Source organism: Caloenas nicobarica, chromosome 5 (assembly GCF_036013445.1).
Source record: "Caloenas nicobarica isolate bCalNic1 chromosome 5, bCalNic1.hap1, whole genome shotgun sequence".
NCBI lineage: Eukaryota > Metazoa > Chordata > Aves > Columbiformes > Columbidae > Caloenas > Caloenas nicobarica.
This window is the reverse complement of record NC_088249.1, coordinates 48,697,434-48,723,949: the sequence shown is the minus strand read 5'-3', so window position 1 is coordinate 48,723,949 and position 26,516 is coordinate 48,697,434. Positions and strand designations below refer to the sequence as shown.

Here is a 26,516-nt window from a genome sequence, read left to right as displayed (position 1 = left end):
GATTTTTCTTATGGTTGTTCAGCTTTCTCTTTCATGCAGTGCTTCAAAGGCTAGGTGGATGCAGGCACTGTGTTCAATTTTCTTGCAATTCACTAATGAAATTTAAGGTGTCTTCTGTGTGTTTGTTTTTTTAAAAATTATTCACATAAACCTTACCTTTGGGGCATAATATATATATTTTTAAGCATGACTTCTATTTTTAGTATGTAGGGGAAATAGCCCTTCTCCCTTGCATGTAAATATGAGAGGTAAATAAGCCTAACTTGAAAAATAAAAGATGAGTAAGAATTTGTTGTAGCTCTACATGGAAATATTTTGAAATCTTAAGTTGCGAGTTTGTGGATGGCTAGGTCTATGTTTAAAGCATAAAAGTAAGGCAGACTTGTGTGTGCCACCATATTATTTTTTTTTAAAGCACAAAACCACCTATAAGGTTCCTTCCCCTGAGCATCATGTGTACAAGATACAGCAGCACAGAGACAGCGCTCTGCAAGTCTGCAACCAGACTATATTCTGGCTGCAGATGAACTGGGTGAAGAAGTTGCCTTAGTACTTTTTTTTTTTTTTAATGTACCTGCCTTTTTTAACCTACATCATTTTGACAGGATTGGCTCAAGGAAAGCAACTATGCATGCAGTCTCGTTGGCATATTCCAGGGCACTAAAACATCCATGAGGTAGTAGGAGACGGGGGGATGGGGAACAATATGTAACTGGGGATGGGCAGGAATGGGGAAAGGGAAAAATAAGTTCAGTACAAGACTCAGCTTCAGGCACAACAAAACACATCTGACCCCACTCAATACAAAGGACATATTTAAATCAAAATCCCTGCTGACACAATGTAGCTGGAGCTCAATTTGCATGCTTTGGAATACTGTGTTCGGGAGAGTATGTACTTCACCCTGCACTGCCCTGGGAATTTGGGGAACCCCTCTAGCTGCTGTGCCGCTTGCCATTTTACAACATTCCCTCACTGCAGTGCATCGCTGGTTCTTTAATATTCTATTTAGTCTCCTTTTTGGGACCTTTATACTTGATTACATATTACACAATTACATGTAACACCAGAATTCAACCGACACTGAGAGGAGTGACCACTTAATAACCATGAGATTGTACAGAGCAGTAGTTAGCATTCTGGAGCTGAATTCCAAAACACGTTTCTCTTCTTGCACACAAAAACTGCCAGCCTATAAAAATAGGTATAATACAAAGAGACTGATACAATCTGCTTTCTTTTGAATATTACCAACACAGGTCCAAATGTGGAAAGCCTCTTTTATTCTATAGGTTTGGAGGCGACATCTCTTTTCTCTGGAAATGTCCTTTTTCCACATTTTGGCGGGACAAATAGCACAGATGATTATTTTATGTTTCTTCAGCTAGGCTAGCATTTGTACTTCATTGCTCTCTGCTAGGGACCCTTTGTATACCTTGATGAAGGAACAACTTTTGCCAGTTTATGATCTTCACTAATTTGCGATAGCAGGATTATGAGTGAACCATGTGCACCTCCAATTTAAAGGGAAAATAATTTTGCAGGATAAACACCACTCAAGCTTTTCTGTCCAACAGCGACATACTACCAAATCTTAGTTTGGAACTAAGAGTCCTTGGGACTCATTGTTGAAGTAAACATAGTCACCAGCAGAAACCTTAACAAAAATTTTTGGACTCAGGGATAAAAACGTATCACAGCTGCCGATGATGGCTGCCAGGTAAATGATAAGAGAATGTGGTCTACCCTCTAAAGCAAGAATGTCATCAGTTATTGTGCAATATTTACTTACCTGCCTTATCAGCCAGTTCAGTTCAAGCTGACCACACGCTTTGCAAGTATGTGAACTGCAATGCCATTGAAAATAATGCTAGGATTAATTTGCATTAACAGCAGAGTGCTGCCATGCCCCAAAGACCATAGAATCCTATTCCATTATGTCCATAAAAATGATACACTAGTCACTAAAGATACGTTAAATCAATTTGTCAAAACAGCTGTATTCAATGGCATCATGACACCTCTTTTAATTAATTCTTCCCCTCAGACCTTGGAAGAGATACTCAATTTGTAATATACTATGACCATTTTAACCCCAAAATAAAGCAAGTCAGATGATTTTTTTTTTCTGACCCTTGACTAACTTCTGACAAAAAACGGAGGAAAAGTTACTGAAAACCTGACATGCTGTCTCTTCCAGCAAATCCACTATTTTTTGAACAAATGTGTGAGAAAAAGCTAAATTATGGGAAGCACCATGTCTTTGCCTCCATGATACTGAAAAACAGATTTGTAAAATAATAAAGAAGAAAGTAGAAAATCATCCTTTGTGTAGTTCTGGCAGAACAAAAGCTTCAGATAACTTGCAGGACAAACGGTGACCTTAGAGAGACAAAAGAAGCCATAAGGAATGAATTTAGTTTAACTAATGTTCTTGGCTAAAGCAGAATCATCTCCAGCAAGGAGCAATTTACAAAGCTTGGGCCAGATTACTGTATTTATTTGCTACATTAAAGGACACAAAGTAGTATCAGCAATATAAATACAAGCACAATATTACAGATTTCATTATCTTAAATAATCCTTCTCACCTTATCTTCTTTTTGCTCTCCTTCCTAATGAGCTCTCACAAAACCAAAATCTTGCATATTGGTCTGGAAGACAGTTATGCTATTTGCACAAAAATCAGAAGTCCTGTCTGCAATTTGGTGCTGAAAACTGTCAACTTCACACTCTCTAAAAGCCAGTATCATGTGACAGGTTCCCTTTAATAAGATGGCTTTATTGGGGAAGATTCTTAACTGCTAGAAGAAAATCATGACAGATTGTGGAACCTATGTTTGCGTCTTCCACATCTGACTTATCTATACTTTTGTTCCAAAGAATAACATTTGCCAGCAGCTGAATCCAGCACGTGCTTTTGCTGAGTAGTTTCTGGCATTTTATAAACGTATTACAGTTTCAAGGGTACATAACATATGCCTGGTGGAGATAGAAGTAAAATGACTTTTTCTAGCTTGCTTAATATTTGCATCTTTTGGAGTTAATGTAACATCTGGAACTAGAAATTGGAAACACTTCAGATCAGAAAGAAGCATACCTTTGTCGAGCCTGTATTTGTTAAATTTCTCAAGAAAATTTGCAAGCCAAATTTTCCAAATGATGTAGAACCACTATTTTATCCATTAAAAGTTTGGAACCATCATTGCTACATAATCTACTATTATTGGTGAGAGCTCTCTGCCAAACCAAAGAGGAATAAAATAAGCCAGGGCAAAAAAAACCCCAAACCAACAAAATCCCAAACAAACACAAAAAACCTCCACAAACCCCCCACCCAACCAACAACAACAAACCAACCGACCAACCAACCAAAACACCCCAAAACAGACAAACAAACAAAACCCAATACAAACAAACAAACCCATAAAAACCAAACCCACAAAACACCCACCCTGAACTTTGCTTCCATTGGCATCCAGAATCTAAAAAGGAGACACTGCAGGTTTGTGTTTTTTTTTTTTTTTTCATTTGTGGATTGATCTGAACTGTTACCCACAACAAAAGTAGTGTTTAGATGTTCAAGGAAGCTATCCCTTTGTCTGCATTCTTCTAAACCAGTTTGTGCAGAAGCAGGACAAATTTTCAGTGTTCTCTGAAGTTTTAAAACTACTAAGCATAACATGGGGCTGGGGGGAAACCCATGCCTACCCCATTTAAAATAACAGCAAAATTATTACCATATACTCCGCATCACAGAATGTGAAACACCCAAGTATGTTTTTTTTCCTGCCACATCCCCCATCCCTATTTTTATGTGCTGCCTTTACACTTACCTGTTTTGGCAAAGCAGCAGTACCATGTAAGAGACTACTTCAATGTCACTTCTGCTTATTCTAAAGTCAGAAAATACCAGAGATCTCAATGGACAGGCTGTTTCAAATTTTTGTGGTTACACGTAGAGTGCCGTATTAATTCTCACAAAGAAAACCATCATAAGTCAGCTGATAGCTCCAGTGTGGTTCGAATATGTTAAACACTGTTATGGGATTCAAACTAGTGTTCTCTAGAATTAGATAAAATACAAGTTTGTACTTTAAAGAATTCTTAATCAAAATATGAAACCTTCTCACTGACAAGACAATGAAAGCATTTGGTATTACAGAAACAATGCAAAGACGAGTGATATTTGAACAGGGTGGTCTGGTAGAATGGAAATCAAATCCTTATCTGCCAAATTCCTTCCCAGTACTGTGCCACCCCATGAACATGCATTCCTAACTCAGTTCTCTGGGTCCAGCATCGAAACACAATCCAATAAGGAATTAATGCACAATCCGCCACCTTGCAAAGAGAGGGTCGCGGGGTGGACTTTGCTAGCACCATGCACATGAACATCACTACTCGTGTCAAGTTTAAGTCATTGCTTTCTTAAGTTCTACATCAGAATAGGTTGATGCAAATATGCTGTCTGATCAGGTAATAAACAAATTTGTGTATCAGTTAACCAGGCTGAGGAGAAAGGGAAAGTATTTGTTCTTTAGTATCTGAACAGCTATAGGTAAAACACAAGTCTGAACTTCTATTATATTTGGCAAATGCCTCGGCTAGTGCTGCAGTAGTTGATAACAGTGTATTGTCATAAAAGGGCCAGGGACTTGCCCTTGACGTGAATGTGCCTGCTGTCAGCAACTGTATTTTTATGATGATACCTCCTCAGCGACTTGCTGAGTGACTTACCTCAGAACACAGTCCTCAGAGACTTCTGAACTGAGCTTCTAGCTGAGGTAGAGTCACTGCAGGCTTTTACGTGAGGGATACTATAAAGCAGTACTCCCCTCAGTGCAAGTAATTTGTCATTAATGATAGCCCGTAGAGTTAGTTTTTTGGACCCAGGGTTACAAATCTTAAGTGGTTTACGGCATCTTTCACTCTTACAGACAGCAGTGTAAAGACCATAGCTTTGTATAGCTGGAGGAGGTGAGTGTCCAGTGCAGTAGTCTATGATGGATCTGGAAAAGTTTGCTCATCACATCTTGAGACAACAGCTGTGTGTGAGGCCTGTGACAGCCTTCCTTGTATCACATTGTTCTTAACGTAGAGGAAGTTTGGAGACCAGCTGTGGTGCTGGTCAGTAGATCGCCTATGCGTATGTGATGGGTCTCCTTCTGCTATCCAATTCCTCCATTTGGACACAGTGTTGGACTTAGGCATCCCAGTGCAGACCTGTGAGGTACTGCTGCGTAGTTATTCTTAAAGAGTGGCAAAGTTTTCACCTTCCTTGTGGGGTTTATTGTCGACATTTAGACTGGGATTTCCAGTGGACCTTGGGAGCTTTGCTCATCATGACCGAAGTTGTCAGTTTAGCCTCCCCTGCAGTTCAGTGCAGGTTCTAATCTCTAACCAGCACCAAACTCAAAAGTTGACTTTTAAGACTGGAGGATGCTCAGCTTCACAGCTGTTTTCAAAGTGCTAGTTTTCAAAGCTTGTTGTTGGGTGTCTGCCTGGAGCCAAAATGCCCTAACCCCCAACAGAGAGTATATTTACATTTAAGCTGTTGTGTGCATTATGGTTCTTGAGTAGCAAATTGCAGCAGAATCCTCAGAAGAATAAGCAAGTTGTTGCGAACAATATACTTCTGCTTTTGGGAAAATCCCTTGTATATTTTATCTTCTGTAAAATGCTTGGGTGAGAATCTGAGGTCAGGAAGAAATGGGGATTCAGAGGTATTATCTGTTTAGCATCAGCTAGTCGGGATTGCATGAGACTGCAGTCCTCACAACTGTTTGGCTGAACACCAGTTGTGCATTTCACATGGAGCGATTGCCAAGAGCCAGTTTTGCAATCATGTTTAGAAATTTATTCTAAAAACACAGACCAGATGAAAATTGCTTTGTGCTCTAGTGAATCTGTGTTCTCCTCTAAATAAAATGGTTGAAGTGCTTGTGAGTCTTAAATGAGTATCTCAGCAACTTGATGTAAATGTTGCCATATCACAGCAGATATTCTGGTTTTTGTTTAGTTTTTCAGCAGATCTACAAATACGTTCTGTATGCTGCTTGGTGGTCTGTGTAGTGTTGGCTGCTTACATGGACTTGGCTGTCCTCCTTTCCAGCTGCTAAGCGTCATTAAAAGAAGATTAAATATGCTGCACCATGTAACCATTTTCAGTATTTGCCACAGGGGTACTAAGGACAGTCTGAGAGTACCATTGCCTTGTGCACTAGGAGGGAAGTTCATGTGGTGTGCTTGATGGGTGGTCTGTGAGAAAAGTTTGAGAAACCTTCCTTTAAAATGTGTCCACAGAAAAGTGGTCTTGAACACACATAGCTTGCTTCCAGCCTCTGCAGAGATGGAAATGCACTAAATTATGCATACTGAATCCATGTCATTCTGGAATGTGAAGATTTTTACTCGAAGTAGATAATATAACTAGAAACAGGACAAAACAATAATGAATAAGTTCAGAGTGTGCTGTTGGAAAGTTTTAAAACATTTTATTGCCATTCCAGACAATCTGAACACATCCAAAGTTTCATAATTTGTATGAAGCACCTTTGCTTCTTCAGAGCATGCTCTTCTGAGAAATCCTTTGTCATCTCTTGAACAAGGGAAATGAACTAATTTAGGCCAATGGAGATGACATAGTATATAATCAGTGCTATGTTTTGTTGTTACTGCTAACATTATTATTTAAAAACTGGGATGCCAAACAAAAACAACAAGCTGAAGTAAATCTCTTGTCTTCCTAAAACCCTGTCATTATTGTTGGGGAACCCTACATAATCCAGAAAATATAACAAGGTCTTCAAAAAACCTTATTGCTTATTAATTTAAAAATATAAAATAAAAGGTAGGTAGCTGTTAATTTAACAATATTTTAATGTTAGTATTTGATAAAGCTACTAAATTAATCTTCTTCAAGAGGGCAACAGAAACAGTGATGTGAGTATTATGTTACTGGGAGAGTTTTTAAAACTGTTTTGTGTAAAACCAAGGATAAATACAAGCAACTCTACACCCTTGTAATCAAGATTTTCAGTGAAATGGTATGGGAAGTTCAGTCCACTGAGCTCTTTTTTTTTTTTTTTTTTTTTTGTCTTCTATTTCAAGACACACAGGTGAAACTCTTTTGCTGAGGCAGGAATTAATTGTACAAAAGCCACACCTGGGGAATCGCTATCCAGCTGCTATTAAAAATCACCTGTTGCAAGCAATTCTGCAGCTTCTCTAGTGTGTTCTAGTATCTCAGAGTATATTTCTCTCTGCATCATCTCTGCATTTCCTTCTGCATCAATGAAAAGCCCAGAGCCTAACCAGATCTAATTTCTTTAGTGTGTCATTTCTCCAGTAGCCAAGAATAAATTCTCTTCAGCCCCTCATAAAAGTGTTTACTGGTTGGACTGTTGTTTTACTCTTCTTTATCTTCGTGCCTTCCCAGCTTCTCTCCTAGATGAGAACAAACTTTGTATGTTTTCTAAACCCACATAAAACTTTTTTTTTAATATATATACATTTCTGTGGACCCTGTCCAGTTTGCTGCCACTAAACCAGATGTTCTTTAAATTTCTATAATTTATTTATAGAAACCCTCCCCCAATGTATTTGTGGCTAATGCCATGTCACTTCTTTTAGGTACACTGATGGATGAACAGCCTCCCTTTTACTATAGCCTGATGGCAAATAGATCACTGAGATCCCGGTTGTCTTCTAGTATTCAGAAGTGATACTCAAGGTAATAGCACCTATAAATAAAACCGGCACCAAGTATATTTCATAATATGGGATACTAGCGTGAATTGGATTACCTTCCACTGGTTTATGCCCGGTGTGACCATGTAAACAATTTAAAATACAGGCTAGTAAAGAGTAAAATTTACAAAAATTGCATGATATCTACTGCACACAGTGTGGGGGATATTCTTAGTGGTTTAAAATAACATTCCTGTCCCCTCCTGAATTTCAGACCTTGATTCTACCTAAAATCAGGTAAAATGGAAATGAATCCTCCTTACTTGATTACCAGAATGCTTTCTTTTCTTTCACAGCTCACTGACCACACTTGCTCTGTGGTTCACAGAGAAAAAAAAGCTGTGTCAGGAACAAAAAGCTGAGCACATCATGGAGCCTTCTGCTGGAAGACCTTTAAGTGCCTTGCTTAAGCATGAGTAGCCTTCATGGCAGCCCTCTGAGATAATTAACAGCAGCAGGAAGAGTATGTTTGTAGCAGGTGGAATGATTTTTACAAATCATTGGGCTGAAGCACCTGCTCAAGTTCACTAATGAGGTATATATGGGAGTGAAACCAAGGAGGCCTGATTTTTTTTAGTCTTGTGTTCTACGAACTGCTACCACCTACTTCTGTGTTGCAGCAAGAATATTCTATAATTTAGTAATTACACTAGGAATTCACCTTATCTATAGTAAGGTTTTTTGAGGATGAAAACAATAGACCTCTTTGGAGGACTGTACCTGGCAAGTTTAAACTTGGGTTGAGTATGTGCAGTTAGTACAGGAAGATCAACATCTTTGGTGATTTCAGATTCTCTGCAGCAGCAGCAGCTGCCAGTAAAAAGGACCAGGGTCGAGAATGTGGAGCCTGAAGTATTTAAGAAAGATAACTTTTTTATTATTATTATTTTTTTCCTCCTAAATATATAACAGTTGTGTTTAAAGAGTAAAATAATGTTATGTGTATCTGTGGGATTTGTACATGCTATATTCCCTTCTTGCCTAGCCTTCTTGTCAGACTGGTTTTTTTTTTTTTTCAGTTGTGCTTGATTTTAGGTTTGGCTAAACTCTTGATTACATTCCTTTCTCTTCCAAGTCTGAACCTCTCTCCTTTTTACCTTCTTTCCTGCATCTTTATGGTTCCAGTAGTGTCTGCGTGTCGTGGCATGTGAGCTTCCTGCTGCCACCAGCTCCTGTCTCTCTCCCCTTGAGCTAGGCCATGAAAAATGGGGATAACACCCAAAAGGGTGACAGCATGTGGAATAACTTCCCTAAATGTTTAGAAGGAGCCTTATGTTACACATCAAAGGTCTAAGCCTCCTTATGCCTTAAGCGTCCATCCAAAAGAGTTAGAGCTGGACAAGCAGGATCACTTTTTGCTGTAGAACCAGTTTCTCTGGTTAATTTAAGTCTGCTAGGACCCTACCTACATGGTCTTGTTTCTGCATAACAGCTATTTTTAAGTATAGAAAGTTGAGGCATGTTTACTCCATATCCTGTCTTAAGAGTTTCCATGAGACCGTACATCCTTGGGTGCAAAAGTTTTGAGATGTTTGTTTTTTACCATCTTGTGTGCCTGTGGCAGGAGTGTATGTGGAGTGGTTTTGTTGCTTGGTAATGAATGTTTTTGTGGTTTGGGACATTGAATGCTGAAATAATTGTATGCTATTCTCTCTGTCCAGCAGTACACATGGCTTAAACCACAGATGTCCCCTATGCATTCATCCTGTTAAGAATTGAAATAATATTTAAAATATAACTTGTTGCACATACTGTGATTTTTGGATGGCAATTTTAGCTTGTATGCTTATTAGAATGAAATCTTCATTTATATTGTGTACCAGGCTCCCAAGATCATTGGTCACTTTTCTTAGAAGCACAGTTAAACCTTTCCATGACCTTTAGCCTAGTTAACTGGTTTAAGAGTTGTTAAGTAAGGCTTTTCTCCTGTGTTGTACATAGGATTTGTACGTGTTCTGCACTTCTGATGCTTTTAACAGTAAGAATCATGCACGTACCCCAGTATTCTCATGTCTTTCTATTTCTGCTTTGAGGGGAAGGAGACAAAATGTAGGCATGCCAAGAAGTATAAAGCAGTACTATAAATACAACTTTTAAAAATTCTCTTGCTCAGCTTATCTTAGAACTGTTGCAGCTTTGTGGCTAACCAGCAAGTGATGACAAATGCTCTGTTGGTTATAATTCATTATCATCTTAGTCTTAATAGGTAAATGAGTGAGGCCCCATCAAACTGGTTTTCAGAACTATTACTGAAACCAACAGCAAAGATCATATAGTGCAATTTTTTTTTGTCCTACATCACTTTGCTGGGACTAATGGTTGCCCCTGAAGCACTTAATAAAATTTAAGTGCTGTAGATGGGATTGATACAATTAAAACAAAAAATGAAAATTAATGGCTGAATTCAGAAGCAACACACTGGCCTGTTCCTGGTTAGGAATCAAGCATGGGTTCAATTTCCAGCTTTGCTCTTGATCTACTGAATGGTCTTGGGCAAATCCTTGTCTGTGTTTAATTACTGAATTTTACTTGTTTTACCTGCATCAGGAAAGCTGTCTTGTGCAGACATAAGACTGGGGAATTTGTACCCTTTATGTATAGTTCATTTGGTTGACTACTAGAAACAGTATCAGTTTTAGCATAGTTCCCTTACCACCATATCTATCACATTCATAAGCGATATTAAGACAGCACTTTTAAAAAAAAAATACACAGTCTTACAGTTGTCAGCACTTCACCATACATAAAAAGGCAGTAATCAACTTTCTTCTTCTCTGCCTTCCATCCATCTCTGTTAAAAACATAAGCTCTATGAAATATGGTGAGTCTACTGCCATCTGCCCAGTTGTAACTATAATACTGTCCAACGGAACAGGCCAGTGTGTTGCTTCTGAGGGAGCTCCATTCCTTCCAACATCTAGCTGCTTTTTCTGAAATACTGGCATTCTTACCTGCCAGTGGTATTCACAGCTGTGGCTCATACGGTGGCATCATTGTACTTGGTGGCTGCCTTGCCAGCCACATCTGCAGATAACTTTTTCTTGTTTACTGCTGGATGAAGCAGCAAGCCTGCACTTTTAGGAGAGAAATGAAGTGGTTAACTTGGCCATCAGTCTGGCTGTTATGGTTGGAAAGGAATGTTCTGCAGTATGTCTGCTTAATGTCCTCCTCTGGAAAAAGCAGCTGAGCCGAATCATGCCTTTGTCTCTGTTTGAATCATGCTTCCTCCCCCCATGGTGAGTCCTTCAGAGGAACTTTACAATCTCCCCATGCTAGAGTTCATAATATTCTGCGTGGGAGGTGGAGGGAGGAGTTGTAGGACTGAGATCTTCACACCTTTCCCTCTGAGAGTGTGGAGGGACAGCCTCTATTGCAAGAACAGACTTATCTCCCTTTTAGGGTATAATGTCAGATGAGATCTGGTATGACAGAAAAGTCATCTTGTCTCTGCTAAAATCTCTGTCAGTGTTACTACTGCTTCTGTATGCCTTGCTGTCAGATCCAACTCAATTAGGTTAGTTTCCTTGCGTCTCATGAGTCTTTCTCTCTACCTCCTTCCTTTCTGTCTGTGAATACCAGTGTTATCCAGTGAGGCGATGTCATTGTCCAACTGAACTTTGCATATAGAGATCTAGAACTTGAACAGGTACTGCTGGAATATCTCTATGGCTGTCATTTTTGATATCTTCAAACTTCCCATCCCTTTTGCATCAATTTTAAGTTAGGTCCCCTTTCAGAACCTGTTCCCTGCCATTCAGTACTAAGACTCCAGCTCCCACCATACACTTAGAACTTCAAACAGCTAGAACCTTTGTTGGCTGTGGTTGCCTCTTCAAGCTACCAGCAGTCCCCACAAACTTCCAGAACCCACATCATCTTCTTCCTTACAACTCTTCCTTGAATTTCTCTCTTGTTGTGATGCAAACGAGAAGACAGTAGTTCTGAATCTCTGTCACAGTCTTTGCCATCTAGGAGGGCACTTGGTAAGAGCATCTCAGGGTGTTGTGTCTAGTATTGTGTTGCAGTTTAGCCCCAGCACCCCCCAGCTGGCAACTAAAACCACTGTGCTTCTTGCTCACCCCTCCCTTGCCCTCAGTGGGATGGGGAGGAGAATCAGGAAGCAAAAGGCAAAACTGGTGGGTTGGGATAAGAACAGTTTAATGGAACAGCAAAAAAAAAAACCCCACAAACCGTAACAATAATATTATAATAATGAAAAAATATACAAAGTGAGGGATACACAGTGCGATCTCTCACTACGTGGTAATCCCGGTGCAGCCCGCCTTTCCAAGCAACCTTTTCCTCTAAACAGTGATTGTCAACTCTGACTGTAACTCACACTGAAACCTCCCCCTCCCATTCCAGACAGCAGCTTGCACTGGAAACACAAAAGCACTGGACTGCACAGTCCAGAAAGAACCGACAGCATCCCAGAATGCCCTGCTCCCGGCAGTCAGAAGGAGAGGCTCGCACCCTGGCCAGCCCTCTCTTTATAACTGAGCATGACCTTGTGTGGTATCAAATACTCCTTTGGGTCAGCTGTCCTGGCTGTGTCATCCCCCCAGCTACCTGTGGACATTAACCCTATCTCAGCTGACCCAGCACATACTGGTAGCTTCCAGCCTGCTACTGAAAGGCATCAGAACTTGCCCTGTGTTGTTACTACTTCAACTTGGTGAACCAAGCTTCTAAACCATGAAGACTTAATTTGCTCTAAACCTGGATTTATGGACTGGCAGAAGGCATTGTTGAAGGTATTGTTGAAGGACCTCAGTTTGAACTCCTAACTATGTTGAAGATGCTATCCATATTACAGAGATACAGAATTGGGCCTGTTCTTCCCTCTGTCTTTTACTCCTTTGTCTGACTTGGAAGGAAGAGATTTTTGGGTAATGTGCATTTTAGTCTCATGAAACTTCCACATTACTTCTGCTGTACTGTTAGCCCCTCTGATCTGGGAAAAGAAATCCTCTTCTGCCATATTCATACTCAGTGCTTTAGTATCTGTAGATGCCAGTAATACTAACGTGTTTTCACTTTTTTCTTCTGTAGCATCTCCATTTCTGCTTTTTGCCAACCGGCGTGATGTTCGACTTGTGGATGCTGGAGGCATGAAGCTGGAGTCTACTGTGGTGGTCAGTGGCTTAGAGGATGCTGCTGCGGTTGACTTCCAGTATTCGCAAGGCATCGTTTTCTGGACAGATGTGAGTGAAGAAGCCATCAAGCAAACTTACATTAACCAAACTGGGAATGTGGTGCAGAATGTCATCATTTCTGGTCTGGTTTCCCCGGATGGCCTGGCATGTGATTGGATTGGGAAAAAACTTTACTGGACGGATTCAGAAACCAATAGGATAGAAGTAGCTAATCTCAATGGAACATCTAGAAAAGTCCTCTTCTGGCAAGACCTTGATCAGCCCAGGGCAATAGCTTTGGATCCTGCTCATGGGTAAATATTAATTTGAGTTAAATTCTTAAGTCGATACAGTGGTTATTTATTCTGAGGTTTTAGTTCTGAAAAAGAAACATAGCCTTCTGTTTCAGTTTAAGTTTTCCCAAGTTATTTTTCTCAAGATCTGTATCTGAACATATGTTTGAGCTTAAATATTTTGTGGCAAGAAATGACAGCCCAGACGTAGAGCCAACAAGAAAAATACAGCTGTTCTTTGGTGCCAAGCCAAATATTCAACCTGTACGATTGCCTAACTTATTCTCTTTCATTTCTGAAAAGTAATGAATTTTCCAAGCTTTTTTAATTGTTATTTTCTCAGTTACCTTGTCTGGTAAGTTAACTTGCATTTGACATGTGATGTCTATTTAATGTATCTAGTCAGCAAGGTGTGTAAATTTGCACGAGTCAAAACAGAAATTTTCACTTGCTATGCCCTGCTAAACAAGATCTTTTTAAGTAGTGATGTTGATTAATCATGTTTGTGCTGGTAAGTAAAGAATCCAGGTGAAAGTGGGGACTCTAAATGCTGGAAGGTGACCAGTTTAGGAAGTAATAAGGGAGCAGGCTGTATGTGTCACTTCTAGTGGTCTTGAAAATACTTGAAAATACTTCCTCTCTCCCACTTCAGTACTCAATGCCTACCTTTTCACATGTGCTATTTGCTATCCCTGAGTACAGATGGTACTGATGTTGTGCAGCTTGGGCCATGCATTCCTTTCAGTGATGACTGAAGGTCTGCTGCGCTAGATGGATCCCCAGGATAAGGGGAAAAGGGAAGTGAACTTCTGTTGTGTGCACAAGTCCACACAAGCGAGGTGGTTTGCCACTAATCTGCTGCAGTAAAAAGGGAAGTGACTTTGTTGGACCAAAGTTCTGCTCCAGAAGGGACCATGTCCTCTTAATCCTGACATCGTTATGGATGCCTTTAGGTGAAAGGAATTCTTCCCATAGCAAATTGCTGTATGGAAATATTTTAAATAAATTAGCAGGAATCCTGTGTGTATCCTGACAGCAAGTAATCTCTGCAGAATTGCAGAATTAAGTAATGCCGAAGACTAACTTTAGATGTAGCGTTCAGTAGTGTAATTTAAAGAGGGAATGTGATGTTCATTTGAGTATTTTATAATGAGATGGATCAGAGAGAATGCAATGGCACTTTCTATGAAATACCAGTGCCAGGTTGACATCTTGTAAGTGGATGCAGTTCCTTGTGTTTTGACTGTTTTCTTTAAGGTAGCTTTAATATTGTTCATGACAATACATTTTGTGCTCTATTATGTGCTTTTTAACTGTGTTTTGAAAAACTGAAGGGATTCCAGGGCAGCAGAGAGACCTACCAGAAGCTGGCAGCTCTCACAGAAGACGCTGATGAGGCCTGGGCATTGCAAGAGCAACCATGACCACCTCCATGCCTCTAAAAAGCAGTCAGGGGAGCGCTAGTGACCAGGAGTGCTGCCAACAGAGTGGGCAAATGGCACGGTACGACTGCCAGGGCGTGGCACAGCAGTTTTTGTGGCAGTTTGTGCAAGGATGGTGCCTCTTCAAAAGAAGGGCATTCCACTGAGTGGGAGACTTGAAGTACACATAACCTCACAACTGAGCACTGTTCTGTGACCATCTGCACAGGTCAAGGGCAGTCATCCTACCTGACCCTCAATGCAGAATGGTGGGCACTTGTCTGAGAGCAAAGGCTGCAGCTCTGGCTTGGGGGTCTGCACCATCTACCCCAGTGGTGGCCAATGCCTCCACGCAGACAGAGCTGCTGAAGGGAGAGGCTGCACTGCAGACCTCAGACTGCAGGAAGAGCCTAGACTTCTGTCCTGGGGCAGGGACAGGCACAGACCTGCCTGCAAAAGGTGTGCCCAGGTGGAGGACCTCCTGCAGCAGGTGGCTGAGCTGCAGGAGACAGTGAGAAGGCTGTGTAACATCAGGAAAGGTGAGAAAGATAGCTGGTTCCAAGTGCAGCCTGCAGTGGACCCACAGCCCATGGGCAGAGAGGCAAAAACTCCTCCACTGGTGCACACAGAAAGGGAGGGGGCCAATAATGCAGAAGAATGAAAGCTTGCCATGGCAAGGACCAGCAGGAGGAAGTGACTTCCCATGAAGCCTAAGGTGCCCTTGCAGAACTGTTTTACTGCTCTGCAGACTGAAGAGGAAAGACCTGTCACATCAGGAGAGACACTGGAGCTGAGTAAGGCAGCCCAATCTGCTCCCTGTATAACAGCTAGCACAACCAAGAAAAGGCAATGGGTGACAGTAGGCGACTCTCTTCTGTGAGGTATGAAGGCACCATTTGCTGACGTGGTGCACTCTCCAAAGAGATGTGCTCCTTACCAGGGGTTCGTACCAGGTATGTCACTGAGGGACTACCAAACCTCATACAGTCCACTGACTATTATCCACAGCTATTGTTTTCACATGGGTACCGGTGATACAGCCAGAAGCAGTCTGAGGAGTATCAGGAAGGATTACAGAGCCCTGGGAGCAGCAGCAAAGGACTCTGGAGTGCAGTTAGTTTTTTCATCAGTCTTTCCAGTCAGAGGGGAGGGGTTTGAAAGGGCCAGTTGTATCTGGTGTTTACAGGACTGGTGCCACAGCCAGGAGTTTGGCTACTTAAACCATGGGACTTGTGTTGAGGAACCTGATCTACTGGGAGCCGATGGGGTCCATCTGTCAGAGAAGGGGAAGAGCATCTTCAGTCATAGGCTTGCCAAGCTGGTGAAGAGGGCTCTAAACCAAAGTTGTCAGAAGAGGGGAACCTCAATCCATCCCACTCCTACCATTTTGATGCCAGTGCCAGCAAGAGGTGCCCAAAGCCTGGGGAAAGATCACAGGTTAGCAGGAGAGCACCTGAAGAGCAGCATAAAGGCATTTCAGCCATTCCAACCAGCAAGTCAGCTTCATTGGAGGCCCAACTTAAACGGCTCTATGCCAATGCATGTAGTATGTGGAATAAATAAGAGGAGTTAGAGACGTGCACACACTTGCATAGCTATGATCTTATTGGCATCACAGAGACATGGTGGGATGGCTCCTATGAATGGAGTGTCGGAATGGAAGGACACAGGCTCTTTAGGAAGGACAGGCAGGGGCGACAAGGAGAGAGTGTTGGCCTCTATGTCAGTGACCAGCTGGAGTGCATGGGGCTCTGTCTGAGGATGGATGAGGAGCTGGCCAAGAGCTTATAGGTCAAGATTAAAGGGAGGACAGGGACAGGTGACATTATAGTGGGGGTCTGCTACGGGCCGCCCAGCTGGGAAGACCTATCTGATGAGGTCCTCTATACACTGATAATAGCAGCATCACATTCACAAGCCCCAGTCCTCATAGGGGATTTCAACCACCTCTATACCTGTTGAAGAGACAACACAGCAGGGCATAAGCAATCCAGGAGTTCATGGCATGTGTTGATGATAACTTCTTCAAGTGGTAGAGGAGCCAGTGAGGAGAGGTGTTCTCACCAATGAGGAGGGGCTGGTGGGGAATGTGAAGCTCAAGGGCAGCTTTGGCTGCAGTGATCATCAAATGGTGGAGTTCAAGATCCTTTAGGCAGTGAGGAGGGTTCACAGCAAGCTCGCTACACTGGGCTTGAGGAGAACAGGCTTTGGCCTCTTCAGGGATCTGCTTGGTAGAGTACCTAGGATAAAGCCCTGGAGGGAAGAGGGGCCCAAGAGACATGGTTAATATTCAAGGATCACCTTCTCCAAGCTCAGGAGCAATGCATCCCGACAAAGAGGAAGTCAGGCAAAACCACCAGGAGGCCTGCATGGATAAACAAGGCGCTCTTGGACAAACTCAAACACAAAAAGGAGGCCTACAGACAGTGTAAGTAAGGACAGGTAGCCTGGGAGGAATACAGAGAAATTGTCTGAGCAGCCAGGGATCAGGTTAGGAAAGCTAAAGCCCTGATAGAATAAAATCTAGCCAGGGACATCTAGGACAAGAAAAGCTTCCATCAGTATGTCAGTGGTAAAAGGAAGACTAGGGAAAATGTAGACCCTCTCCAGAAGGAAATGGGAGATCTGATTAGCCAGGATATGGAGAAGGCTGAGGTACTCAATGATTTTTTTGACTCAGTCTTCACCAGCAAGTGCTCTAGCCACACCACACAAGTCACAGAAGGCAAAGGCAGGGGACCGGGAGAGTGAAGAACCACCCACTGTAGGAGAAGATCAGGTTTGAGACCACCTGGGGAACCTGAAGGTGCCCAAATCCATGGAACCTAATGAGATGCATCTGCAGGTCCTGAGGGAACTGGTGGATGAAGTTGCTAAGCCACTATCCGTCATTTTTGAGAAGTTGTGGCAGTCCAGTGAAGTTCCCCCTGACTGAAAAAGGGGAAATATAACCCTCATTTTAAAAAAGGAAAAAAAAAGAAGACCTGGGGAAGTACAGGTCAGTCAGTCTCACCTCTTGTGCCCAGCAAGATCATGGAGCAGATCCTCTTGGAAACTACACTAGGGCACATGGAAAATAAGGAGGTGATTGGTGTCAGCCAACATAGCTTTACTAAGGGCCAGTCATCCCTGACAAATCTGGTGGCCTTCTGCGATGTGGTTACAGCGCTGGTAGGTAAGGGAAGAGCAAGTTACGTCATGTACTTGGACTTGTGCAAAGCATTTGACTGTGTCCCACATGACATCCTTGTCTCTAAATTGGAGATACATGGATTTGACAGATGGACCACTTGGTGGATAAGGAATTGGCTGGATGGTCACACTCAAAGAGTTGTGGTCAATGGCTCACTGTTCAAGTGGAGACCAGTGATGACTGGTGTTCCTCAGGGGTAGGTACTTGGACCAGGGCTGTTTAGAAGTCTATGTTGGCAACATGGACTGTGGGATCGAGTGCACCCTCAACAAATTTGCCAGCGACACTAAGCTGTGTGGTGCGGTTGACATGATGGAGGGAAGGGGTGCCATCCAGAGGCACCTTGACTGGCTTGAGAGGTGGGTCCATGTGAACCTCATGTAGTTCAAGAAGGCCGAGTGCAAGGTCCTTCAGCTGAGCTGGGGCAATCCCAAACACAGACTGGGCGGAGAATGGATTGAGAGCAGCCCTGAGGAGAAGGACTTGGGGGTATTGGTTGATGAGAAACTCAATGTCAGCCTACAATGTGCACTTGCAGCCCAGAAAGCTACTCATATCCTGGGCCATGCATCAAAAGAAGCATGGCCAGCAGGTCGAGGGAGGTGATTCTGCCCTTCTACTCCACTCTCATGAGACTCCATCTGGAGTACTGCATTCTGGTTTTGGGCCTCCAACATAAGAAGGACATGGACCTGTTGGGACGAGTGTAGAGAAGGGCTATGAAGCTGATCAGAGGGCTGGAACACCTCTCCTATGAGGACAGGCTGAGAAAGTTGGGATTGTTCAGCCCGAAGAAGTCTCCGGGGAGACCTTATAGCAGCCTTCCTGTACCTAAAGGAGGCCTAGAAGAAAGTTGGAGAGGGACTTTTTACAAAGGCCTGTAGTGATAGGTAATGGCTTTAAACTGAAAAAGGGTAGATTTAGATTAGATATAAGAAAGAATTTTTTTTACTATGAGGGTGGTGAGGCACTGGAACAGGTTGCCCATAGTAGTTGTGGATGTTCCATCCCTGGAAGTGTTCAAGTCCAGGTTGAACGGGGCTAGTGGAACGTGTCCCTGCCCATGGCAGGGGGAGTTTGAATTAGATGATATTTAAAGTCCCTTCCAACCCAAATAATTCTATGATTAACTGGGGATTTCTGGTAGTATATTGCTCCTATATTAGAGGAAATATCAAATTATTATTTTTAATGTAAACTGGATTAGAACAACTAGGAGAGAAAGTATTGTTGCTACAGGTCAAAAGGAGAGCTTTTTAAAAATCATAAGTGGTGATGGTGAAGTTGCAGTGCTTCTGCAAATCCAATTCTTGTTCATGTTGGGAGGAAGGATGCAGGCATGGTTTATTTTCTGTGACTTTGAAAGGCAATTTTTTGCAGCACAGATGTGCAGCATTTCTTAAACATACACAAAATCCAGTAAGTGTAACAAGAGAAGACATTCTTTTGGTGTATGTTAGGTATCTTACCTTGTTGCCTTCTTTTGGTGTATATTAGGTATCTTACCTTGGTTTTGCCTTTCTGTAGGTTTGTGGTAGCCTCTTCTTTCCTTCCTGGAGGACTTATCTACTTCTAAATATCTTGCATTTCTTCCTTCAGGGAAGGTGTGCAAGTATCAACAGTTACTGTGGAATGGGCTAATATAAAGAACAAGATTCATTTGCCTGTCTGCACATATGCTGGTCAGCTTGAGACTGTCTGGTATTGATCAACAAAATTCTTCTGACTTCTGCTCACATCAATTCCTTGGGTTGCCAGTGCTGCTGTTCTGAACATTAGTTCAGCCTACAGGTTGTCCTCCCTCTCCTCCGTCTCCTCCGTCTCCTCCGTCTCCTCCGTCTCCTCCCTCTCCTCCGTCTCCTCCGTCTCCTCCCTCTCCTCCCTCTCCTCCCTCTCCTCCCTCTCCTCCCTCTCCTCCCTCTCCTCCCTCTCCTCCCTCTCCTCCCTCTCCTCCCTCTCCTCCCTCTCCTCCCTCTCCTCCCTCTCCTCCCTCTCCTCTCTTTCCATTTGGAACAGTAGTTTTATATGAAACACCTCTGTTGATTTTAACTTATGTCAGACTTTTCTGATTGTTAGTCTGTTTGATTTGTGTATTAATCCAATGTAAAAAAGCAACATAAATGAATGGTCTGTGAAAATACATTATGAAGATATGTGTATCCTTTATAATTAATCGATTCATCCGTACTGTGGTCTATTAAAACCAGCCTCCGTAGAGCGGCTCTTCTGGGTAGAAGTGACAAAATCCAGTATTGCACAAGGGTCCTATCGAATTAAAGGCACATTTGCCCAAATAACTATCTAATATAGTAAACTTAATTAAAAAATCATACATTGTGTATATTAATGACATAAAACATTAAAATTAATTTGCCTTTACAACCACTTCATTTCACATAGTAGTTATGAAATATTTTATAGGAGCATCCATGAAGTAGTGATCATTACCTTTGATTTTTGCACAGTAGACTCTGGGTTTGAGCTCCCCTAGAATCAATTGTTCCTTCTTTACTGGTATTTCCTGGGGAAAGAAAGTGGATGACAGTAGGAAAAAAGAAACATTTAATACCTTTTCATTTGTCTTTTTGTTAATAAGTTCTTGTGATCAGGTAGCTAATGTAGTTATTACAACTGACAGAAGAGTAAGAATTTGTACTAAAATAGAAGAGAACAATTAGAGCACTTGAGTAAGTTTGTAGCTTTTATTCTAGATCATGAAATCTGATGACATTTAGGTTAGGATTCTTAAAACTGGTTGATGCAGACCTAAAGTTGTTAGACATTTGCTTTCAGTCTGGAAGAATTTCGATATATGGGATTTTGGCCTTTTAGCAGTTTCTTCCAGAGAAGTGGGGGGTAGGTTAGAAAATGAGGAAGAAAACTTATTAGGGATAGGCCGGTTAACTTTAGTTTCCAGAAGAAAAATGGGACAAATAAGCAGTTTGTAAATGCTTAGCTGATACTAGTAGTAGCTAAACATAGGCTTGTCAAGAATGCTGTGTGTCAAACCAATCTAATTTCCTTCTCTTGACAAAATAATGTGTCCTTGTGCAGATTGATGACACCTTCTCTTTTAGTTTTAGTAAGGCTGTTCTGCAGAGATGGATGATTCCATTTCATGTTGTGGTGTTTGCAGTGGGATGTTATGCCCAGCATGCCATTTGCCTAATAAATAGATTTTATTCCATTTTGAGTATGATTCTTCAAGACATAGATTAGTTTGAGAGAATAGGGGAGAACGTATTGAATATACAGTCAAGAACGTTATAGGTGTAATGACCAAGCCTTAGGCATGGGAGATAGTCTAGTTGACTTCTGGAGATACCATTCAAAGCCTGTTTTTCTGTGATTTCTGGCTGAAATTCAAGTGTATGATTTTTTTGATGTTTTGGCAGGCTTGCTAAATAGTTGGATATTTTTGGTGTAGTGACATTTTTAGAGAGACCTTTATTGGTTCCACACTTCCTACCTTCCGTTTTTAAAGACAATGCTTATATGAAGGTTGCAAGTTGAAAGAGACATGACTTTGTCATCTCCAACAACAATCATTCAGAGCATGTCTAAAATGTCTTTATTGTAATGCAAGCTGTTAGAGACTGTTGCAGATCATCTGTGGGTTTCCACTCTTCCTAGAACTACTGAAAATCATTAATTGTACAGGATTTTCTGATACTCTGAGACAGTATCATAATTAACAGGCAGCTGCTTAATATGTAACATGGCATTCTTTCTAATACACCTTAAAGCTTTCTTGCTGGATCCACTATATATTATAGGAAACAAAGGAGGAAGAATATGTGATAAACCAATTATTCTACTTCCCTGAAATTAAGGATAAATGAAGCAGACAGAGTACAAACCATTTTTCTGTGAATTCACTGACATTTTGTTCTGAACATCCAGATTCCAGACCTGGTGTAGGTTATGTGAAGCTGAGTTTATTTAACGGAAGACATTAAGCTAAAATTCTTGGCACTGTTTTGGAAAACATTAGGATTTATATACATTCATGCTAGGTGGACTGCTGATGGGGGATTCAGTTGTGTTCAAGTTTTATTAAGTTTGAATTTGCAGCTTTTACTGTGAATCTTCTGGAGCAAGCTTACTCTTCAAGTTTAGGCTGTATTTTTTATGGTTTGGTGTATTCAGCAAACAGTACTGCTTGCAAAGTTTCTGCCTCCTCTGTTTGCTAAAGCACAAAGAGCTGAATGAGACATCCATGAAGCAGTTATTTTAAAGAAAAATAAAAATTTATTGCCTCCAAAAAGCCCATGCTGTTTTGTGGGGGTTTTTTGTGTGCGTGTAACAGCAGTCTTCACTTGGTATAGTCATAGGGGTTTTTGAATTGGCCATACCTTGGCATGTTAATTTTGGTGGGCTTTGTAGAAATGATATTTGTGGAGGCAGAGAGCAGGGACCTTTGAATTGGTTTGTCTGGCTGAAGGAAAACTGCAAACCTCTTTCTACATTTTCACCCTTCTTTCATGATGTGGTGTGGGTCTGTTGAGCAGTGGCAGCAGACTAGTGCAGAGGCCGCCTTCATTTATGGAGCAGACTTCCCCTTTTGGGGATGCAAATTAGAAAACAGCAGTAAAAACATTAGTGAATACAAAGGATAAAGCCATTAAACAGTTTTGGGATTCCGCAGAATGGCCATTAGTTTAGAGGTTCAAACAAGTCTAACCAGGTTCTGAATGGCATTAGAGAAGTGTGGGCTATAGCCCAGCCTAACCATCGCTTCAGGTTGCTTATGGCAGATTAGCTAACATCTGCAAGCAATGACCATCATTGACCTAGGTTTGGCACTGAAGGAAGGAAAGGGTTGGATGACTAAATATGACAAGTGGGGTGTTAAAAAATTGATTTAGAAGGGACAGATATCAAAATTACAATGCTCTCAGTTCAGAGTCTAAAAAGCCTCAAACATGCCTAGTTGTTAATCCAGCGTCACAGCAAAACCATGAACCAGACCTATAGCTGCTCTTACATAACTCACAACTGTGTTTATAATAGCACTTAAATAAAACTGCAGTGGTATTTATTTACTGCTGATTCACCAGGACCTTGGTCCTACAGACCTGTATGTCGTGTAGTTAAGGTTAAGCTTGTTGGCTTTCTGTTCTGGAATCATTGGGATCTGTATGAGCTGCAATAGGCTGAGGCTTTAAAAATTTTTATTTAAATGAGTGTGAATAGTTGAGAGGAGGGGAATACTAAATAAAAACTTGTAACTGTTGCAAATACTGTAGAAGAAAAACATCAAACATGGCATGGGTAAAGTTTATGCCTTTTAGCAATTCTTACTTTCATTCATGGCTACTCAGTTAAAAGCAGAAGATGCCCTGGTTTTGAGTGAAACATGATTATTGCTGCCTTGAAAGCTAAAGATTAGTTTATATCCTGTGTGTCTCTATTTAGTAATTAATTACAAGTCTAAAATTATTTTGAAGCTTTTGGTTAATCATTTGAAACACTGTAATGAGCATGAATATATAAGTAGCATAGTTGTTTTCTTAGAATGTAAGAAAAGTACTAAACCATAAAATTGGTTACGAGTCATATGCAGTATCTTGTTATGGCTGTGATTTCTGGGAGTTGAAAAGCTTTTGATATGTTCTGTGGCCAAATAACTGCAAATAGTCTCATTTGTGAGAAACTTGAAGTTCTTGCGTGAAGTGTTATTTACTCTAATTTTCAGATGGATCCCTTTGATGATGACAGCCTTTCCACAAATGTTTTGTCAATCTGTTTTTCTTATTTATCTCTTTTCCTGCTCATAGATAGGACTAAAGGGCATAAATTGTTCAATGACCATTTGCTTCATTTGAGAGCACAGCTGTCTGTTCAGAGATGGCAGAAAAAAGTTATTTACTTCCTGCCCCTCCCTGCCCCACCTCCCCCTAGCTGGAATCACATGAGAAAGAGGTGGAAATGTGCAGCACTCTTTTTTTGCTACAGGTTCTGTGACTTGTCATATCTTGAGTCCTGGAGACTGAGGCTTCCTTACCTTTTACACAGTTTTCTTAGGTGTTTTAGGAATCATAGTATTCTTATATTTTTAATTTCTACACCACTTCTTAAGGGAATAGAAGGAACAGCAGCATAGCTTTGTTTGTCTCAGTGTCAGTGTGTGTTGCATTACTTTCTCAGGTGAAGTAAGGAATGTAGCTTTGGTCTTGTAGCTTTGGCTCTGGGACCAAAGAGATGGTGGAAGCAGGGATTCTCTGATTAGAGGACTTGATGGGTGCAGTTTATAGCTCCACAGAGGCAGTCTGGAAATCATGGCATATACAATGCGTTGATCTGGTTGGACTGGCACATGTAAAATTAAGCAATTGTATAAGCTGAAGTAAGAATTTTTCCACATAACCTGTTGAATGTGTACTAAAACAGGGTTTTATTTGTTAAATTGTGTTTAAAATTGTAAGCATGCAAATGAACATGCTTAGATTGCATACCTTGACTAATTATTGGCTGTCATTTGAGTGTACTGTTTTCCCAAACATTGAGTTAAACTGAATCAGCATACTGAAATAGACAAAATATATTGGTTTGAGGAAAATGTTTAAGGGTGGTTGTGAGATCCATGGGTAAGAGAGCTACCAACACCTTACTTGCACAATTTAATTACCATTGTTCAATATGTTTTCTGGACTCCTGTCCTCCATTAAGTCAGCAAAATGTGTAGATAATTTCTTGGACTGTCCTGACTGACACTCTTTAATCCAATGTTCCTTATGGAGAGAGGAAGTAATCTAGGCTTAACTTTAGGTAGAGGTAGTTAAGTCAGAGTTTTAAGTCATGACTGGATCTGCTTGTAAACAACAGAGTGGGAAGTATGTCACAAGCTGATGGAGTTCAACAGTTAATTCTGTGCCTTTTGATAGGAGCATCCCTTGACTTTTGAATTGCTGCAGTGTGTCTCAAAGTGAGTTGAATGTAGTGAGATTTGCACTATTTTTCCCTTTCCTAAAATTAAGCATATTTTTTGAAGAAGAAGAGGACCTGAGGTCAATTAACCCAGCAATATGCCCTTGCTGCAAATAAAGCCAACAACATCTTGGGCTTCATTAGAAGGAGTGTTGCCAACTGATCAAGCGAGGTGAACCTTCCTCTCTACTCAGGCAGGTGAGGCCACCCTGGAGTACTGTGCCCAGTTCAGGGTTCCTCAGCTCAAGAGAGATGTGGGCATGCTGGTGTGAGCCTAACAAACAGCAACAAAGATGACTAAGGCATTATCAAGGTTTAAAGCATGGCAACAATAAACTGTGGCAGATGCCCTCTGTTAATCCCTCCCACCATAAAAGGTGATAGAAAGATAAGGAAGAGGGACTTCAAGTTAGAAAGAGTCTTGCAAGTTGGGAAAGTTTTAAAGGCTTTACTAATGCTACTAATAAATAGAGAAAATGATACAAAATATACAAAACCAATCTTGAATGCCTGATATGGAGTTGGCGTCACTCCAGCGGTGGAGCTAGGAGCTGGTGTGGCTCCAGCAGCTACAGGGCAGGCACCTGGAAGTCATGGGGAGGACTTCACAGCAAACCGGAAACTGGATTTCAGGGATCCGGAAACTGGATTTCAGGGATGCAGGTCCTGAGGCCTATAGATTGTAGGCAGACAGGGTCCTCTCTAAATGCCAGCCATGGTCAAAGAGACATGAGACCCTCATGATCACCCTCTTATATAGGGGGTATAATGATTATGGGATGGAATACTCAGCTGGTCAGTTTTAGTCACCTGTTCCATCTGCCCCTCCTGGCAAACATGCCTCTCTCAATTATGGGATGTTATCAGAATTCTTAGCTGTCATAGCAATAAATCTAAGCAAGAGCTTCTTCAGCCTTCCCTTGGTTGCTCTTAGCAGTTTCAAGCACAGTGTCCAAAAAACATGCAGGCAAAAATTCAGAAAAGTACAGTTACTTAGAAGAACTTAGCTGAAAGGAAAAATTCACTAAAAGAGAGCTGGTCTTTTTTTTTAACAAAACCAGGACAGGCATTCACTGTGGCAGGTGGGGCTGGTTGAGTTAAGATTGTTTACCCTGAAAAGAGACGTCTCAGGGGATCTTAATCAATGTGTATAAATATGTGATGTGAAGGAGTAAAGATGATAGAGCCAGACTCTTCTCAGTGGTATCTAGTGAAAGGACTAGAGGCAATAGGCACATAACTGAAACAGGGAAGGTTACGCTTAAGTGAAAGAAAATGTGTCTCTACTGAGAGGGCAATGAATCACTGGAACAAGTTGCCCAGAGAGGTTGTGGAGTCTCCGACTTTATAGATACTCAGAACCTGATTGGGTAACCTGCTCTGGTTGACCCTGCTTTTAGGGGTGGGATTGCAGTAGACAATCTTCAGAGGTCTCTTCCATTCTCAGGAATTCAATGATTCTGTGAAAAGCAGCTTTTTTTGGTGCAGGGCTCGTGACCTCATGAGGTCCTTTTCCTACCTTGTTTTCTGCAACTTCTCTGACTGTCATAGAGTGGTGGTATAATGCTGAGTTGCTTGTGAAGTGCTTTCAATATGAAATAGTTTCTTTATATATAATATTTCTTCATCTCTTCTCGGAAATGTCTAGGAAGAAAAACTTATATTGCATTGTCTCTTGTAGCATATTTAGTGATTGTGAGGAGCAGTTACAGCACCTCATATTATCTTATGTTTGTTTTTTCTGTTTTCTGTAGTGTCTTTGCATATGAATGTGCTGGACGTTCTTTGGAGG

At 41.3% G+C, this 26,516-nt stretch overlaps 1 protein-coding gene across 3 annotated transcripts in view; it reads left to right on the top strand.

The window, feature by feature from the left end:
* The window catches only part of LRP5 (LDL receptor related protein 5), a 186,455-nt gene that overhangs the window by 16,475 nt on the left and 143,464 nt on the right, over positions 1–26,516 (top strand). For 2 of the 3 annotated variants that reach the window (XM_065635179.1, XM_065635183.1), the window contains exon 2: positions 12,805–13,201. In XM_065635179.1, the coding sequence (XP_065491251.1) occupies positions 12,805–13,201 (397 nt within the window). Of the gene's footprint in view, positions 1–7,635; positions 7,736–12,804; positions 13,202–26,516 lie in introns of all 3 variants that reach the window. The other variant, XM_065635180.1, reaches the window with a different exon arrangement.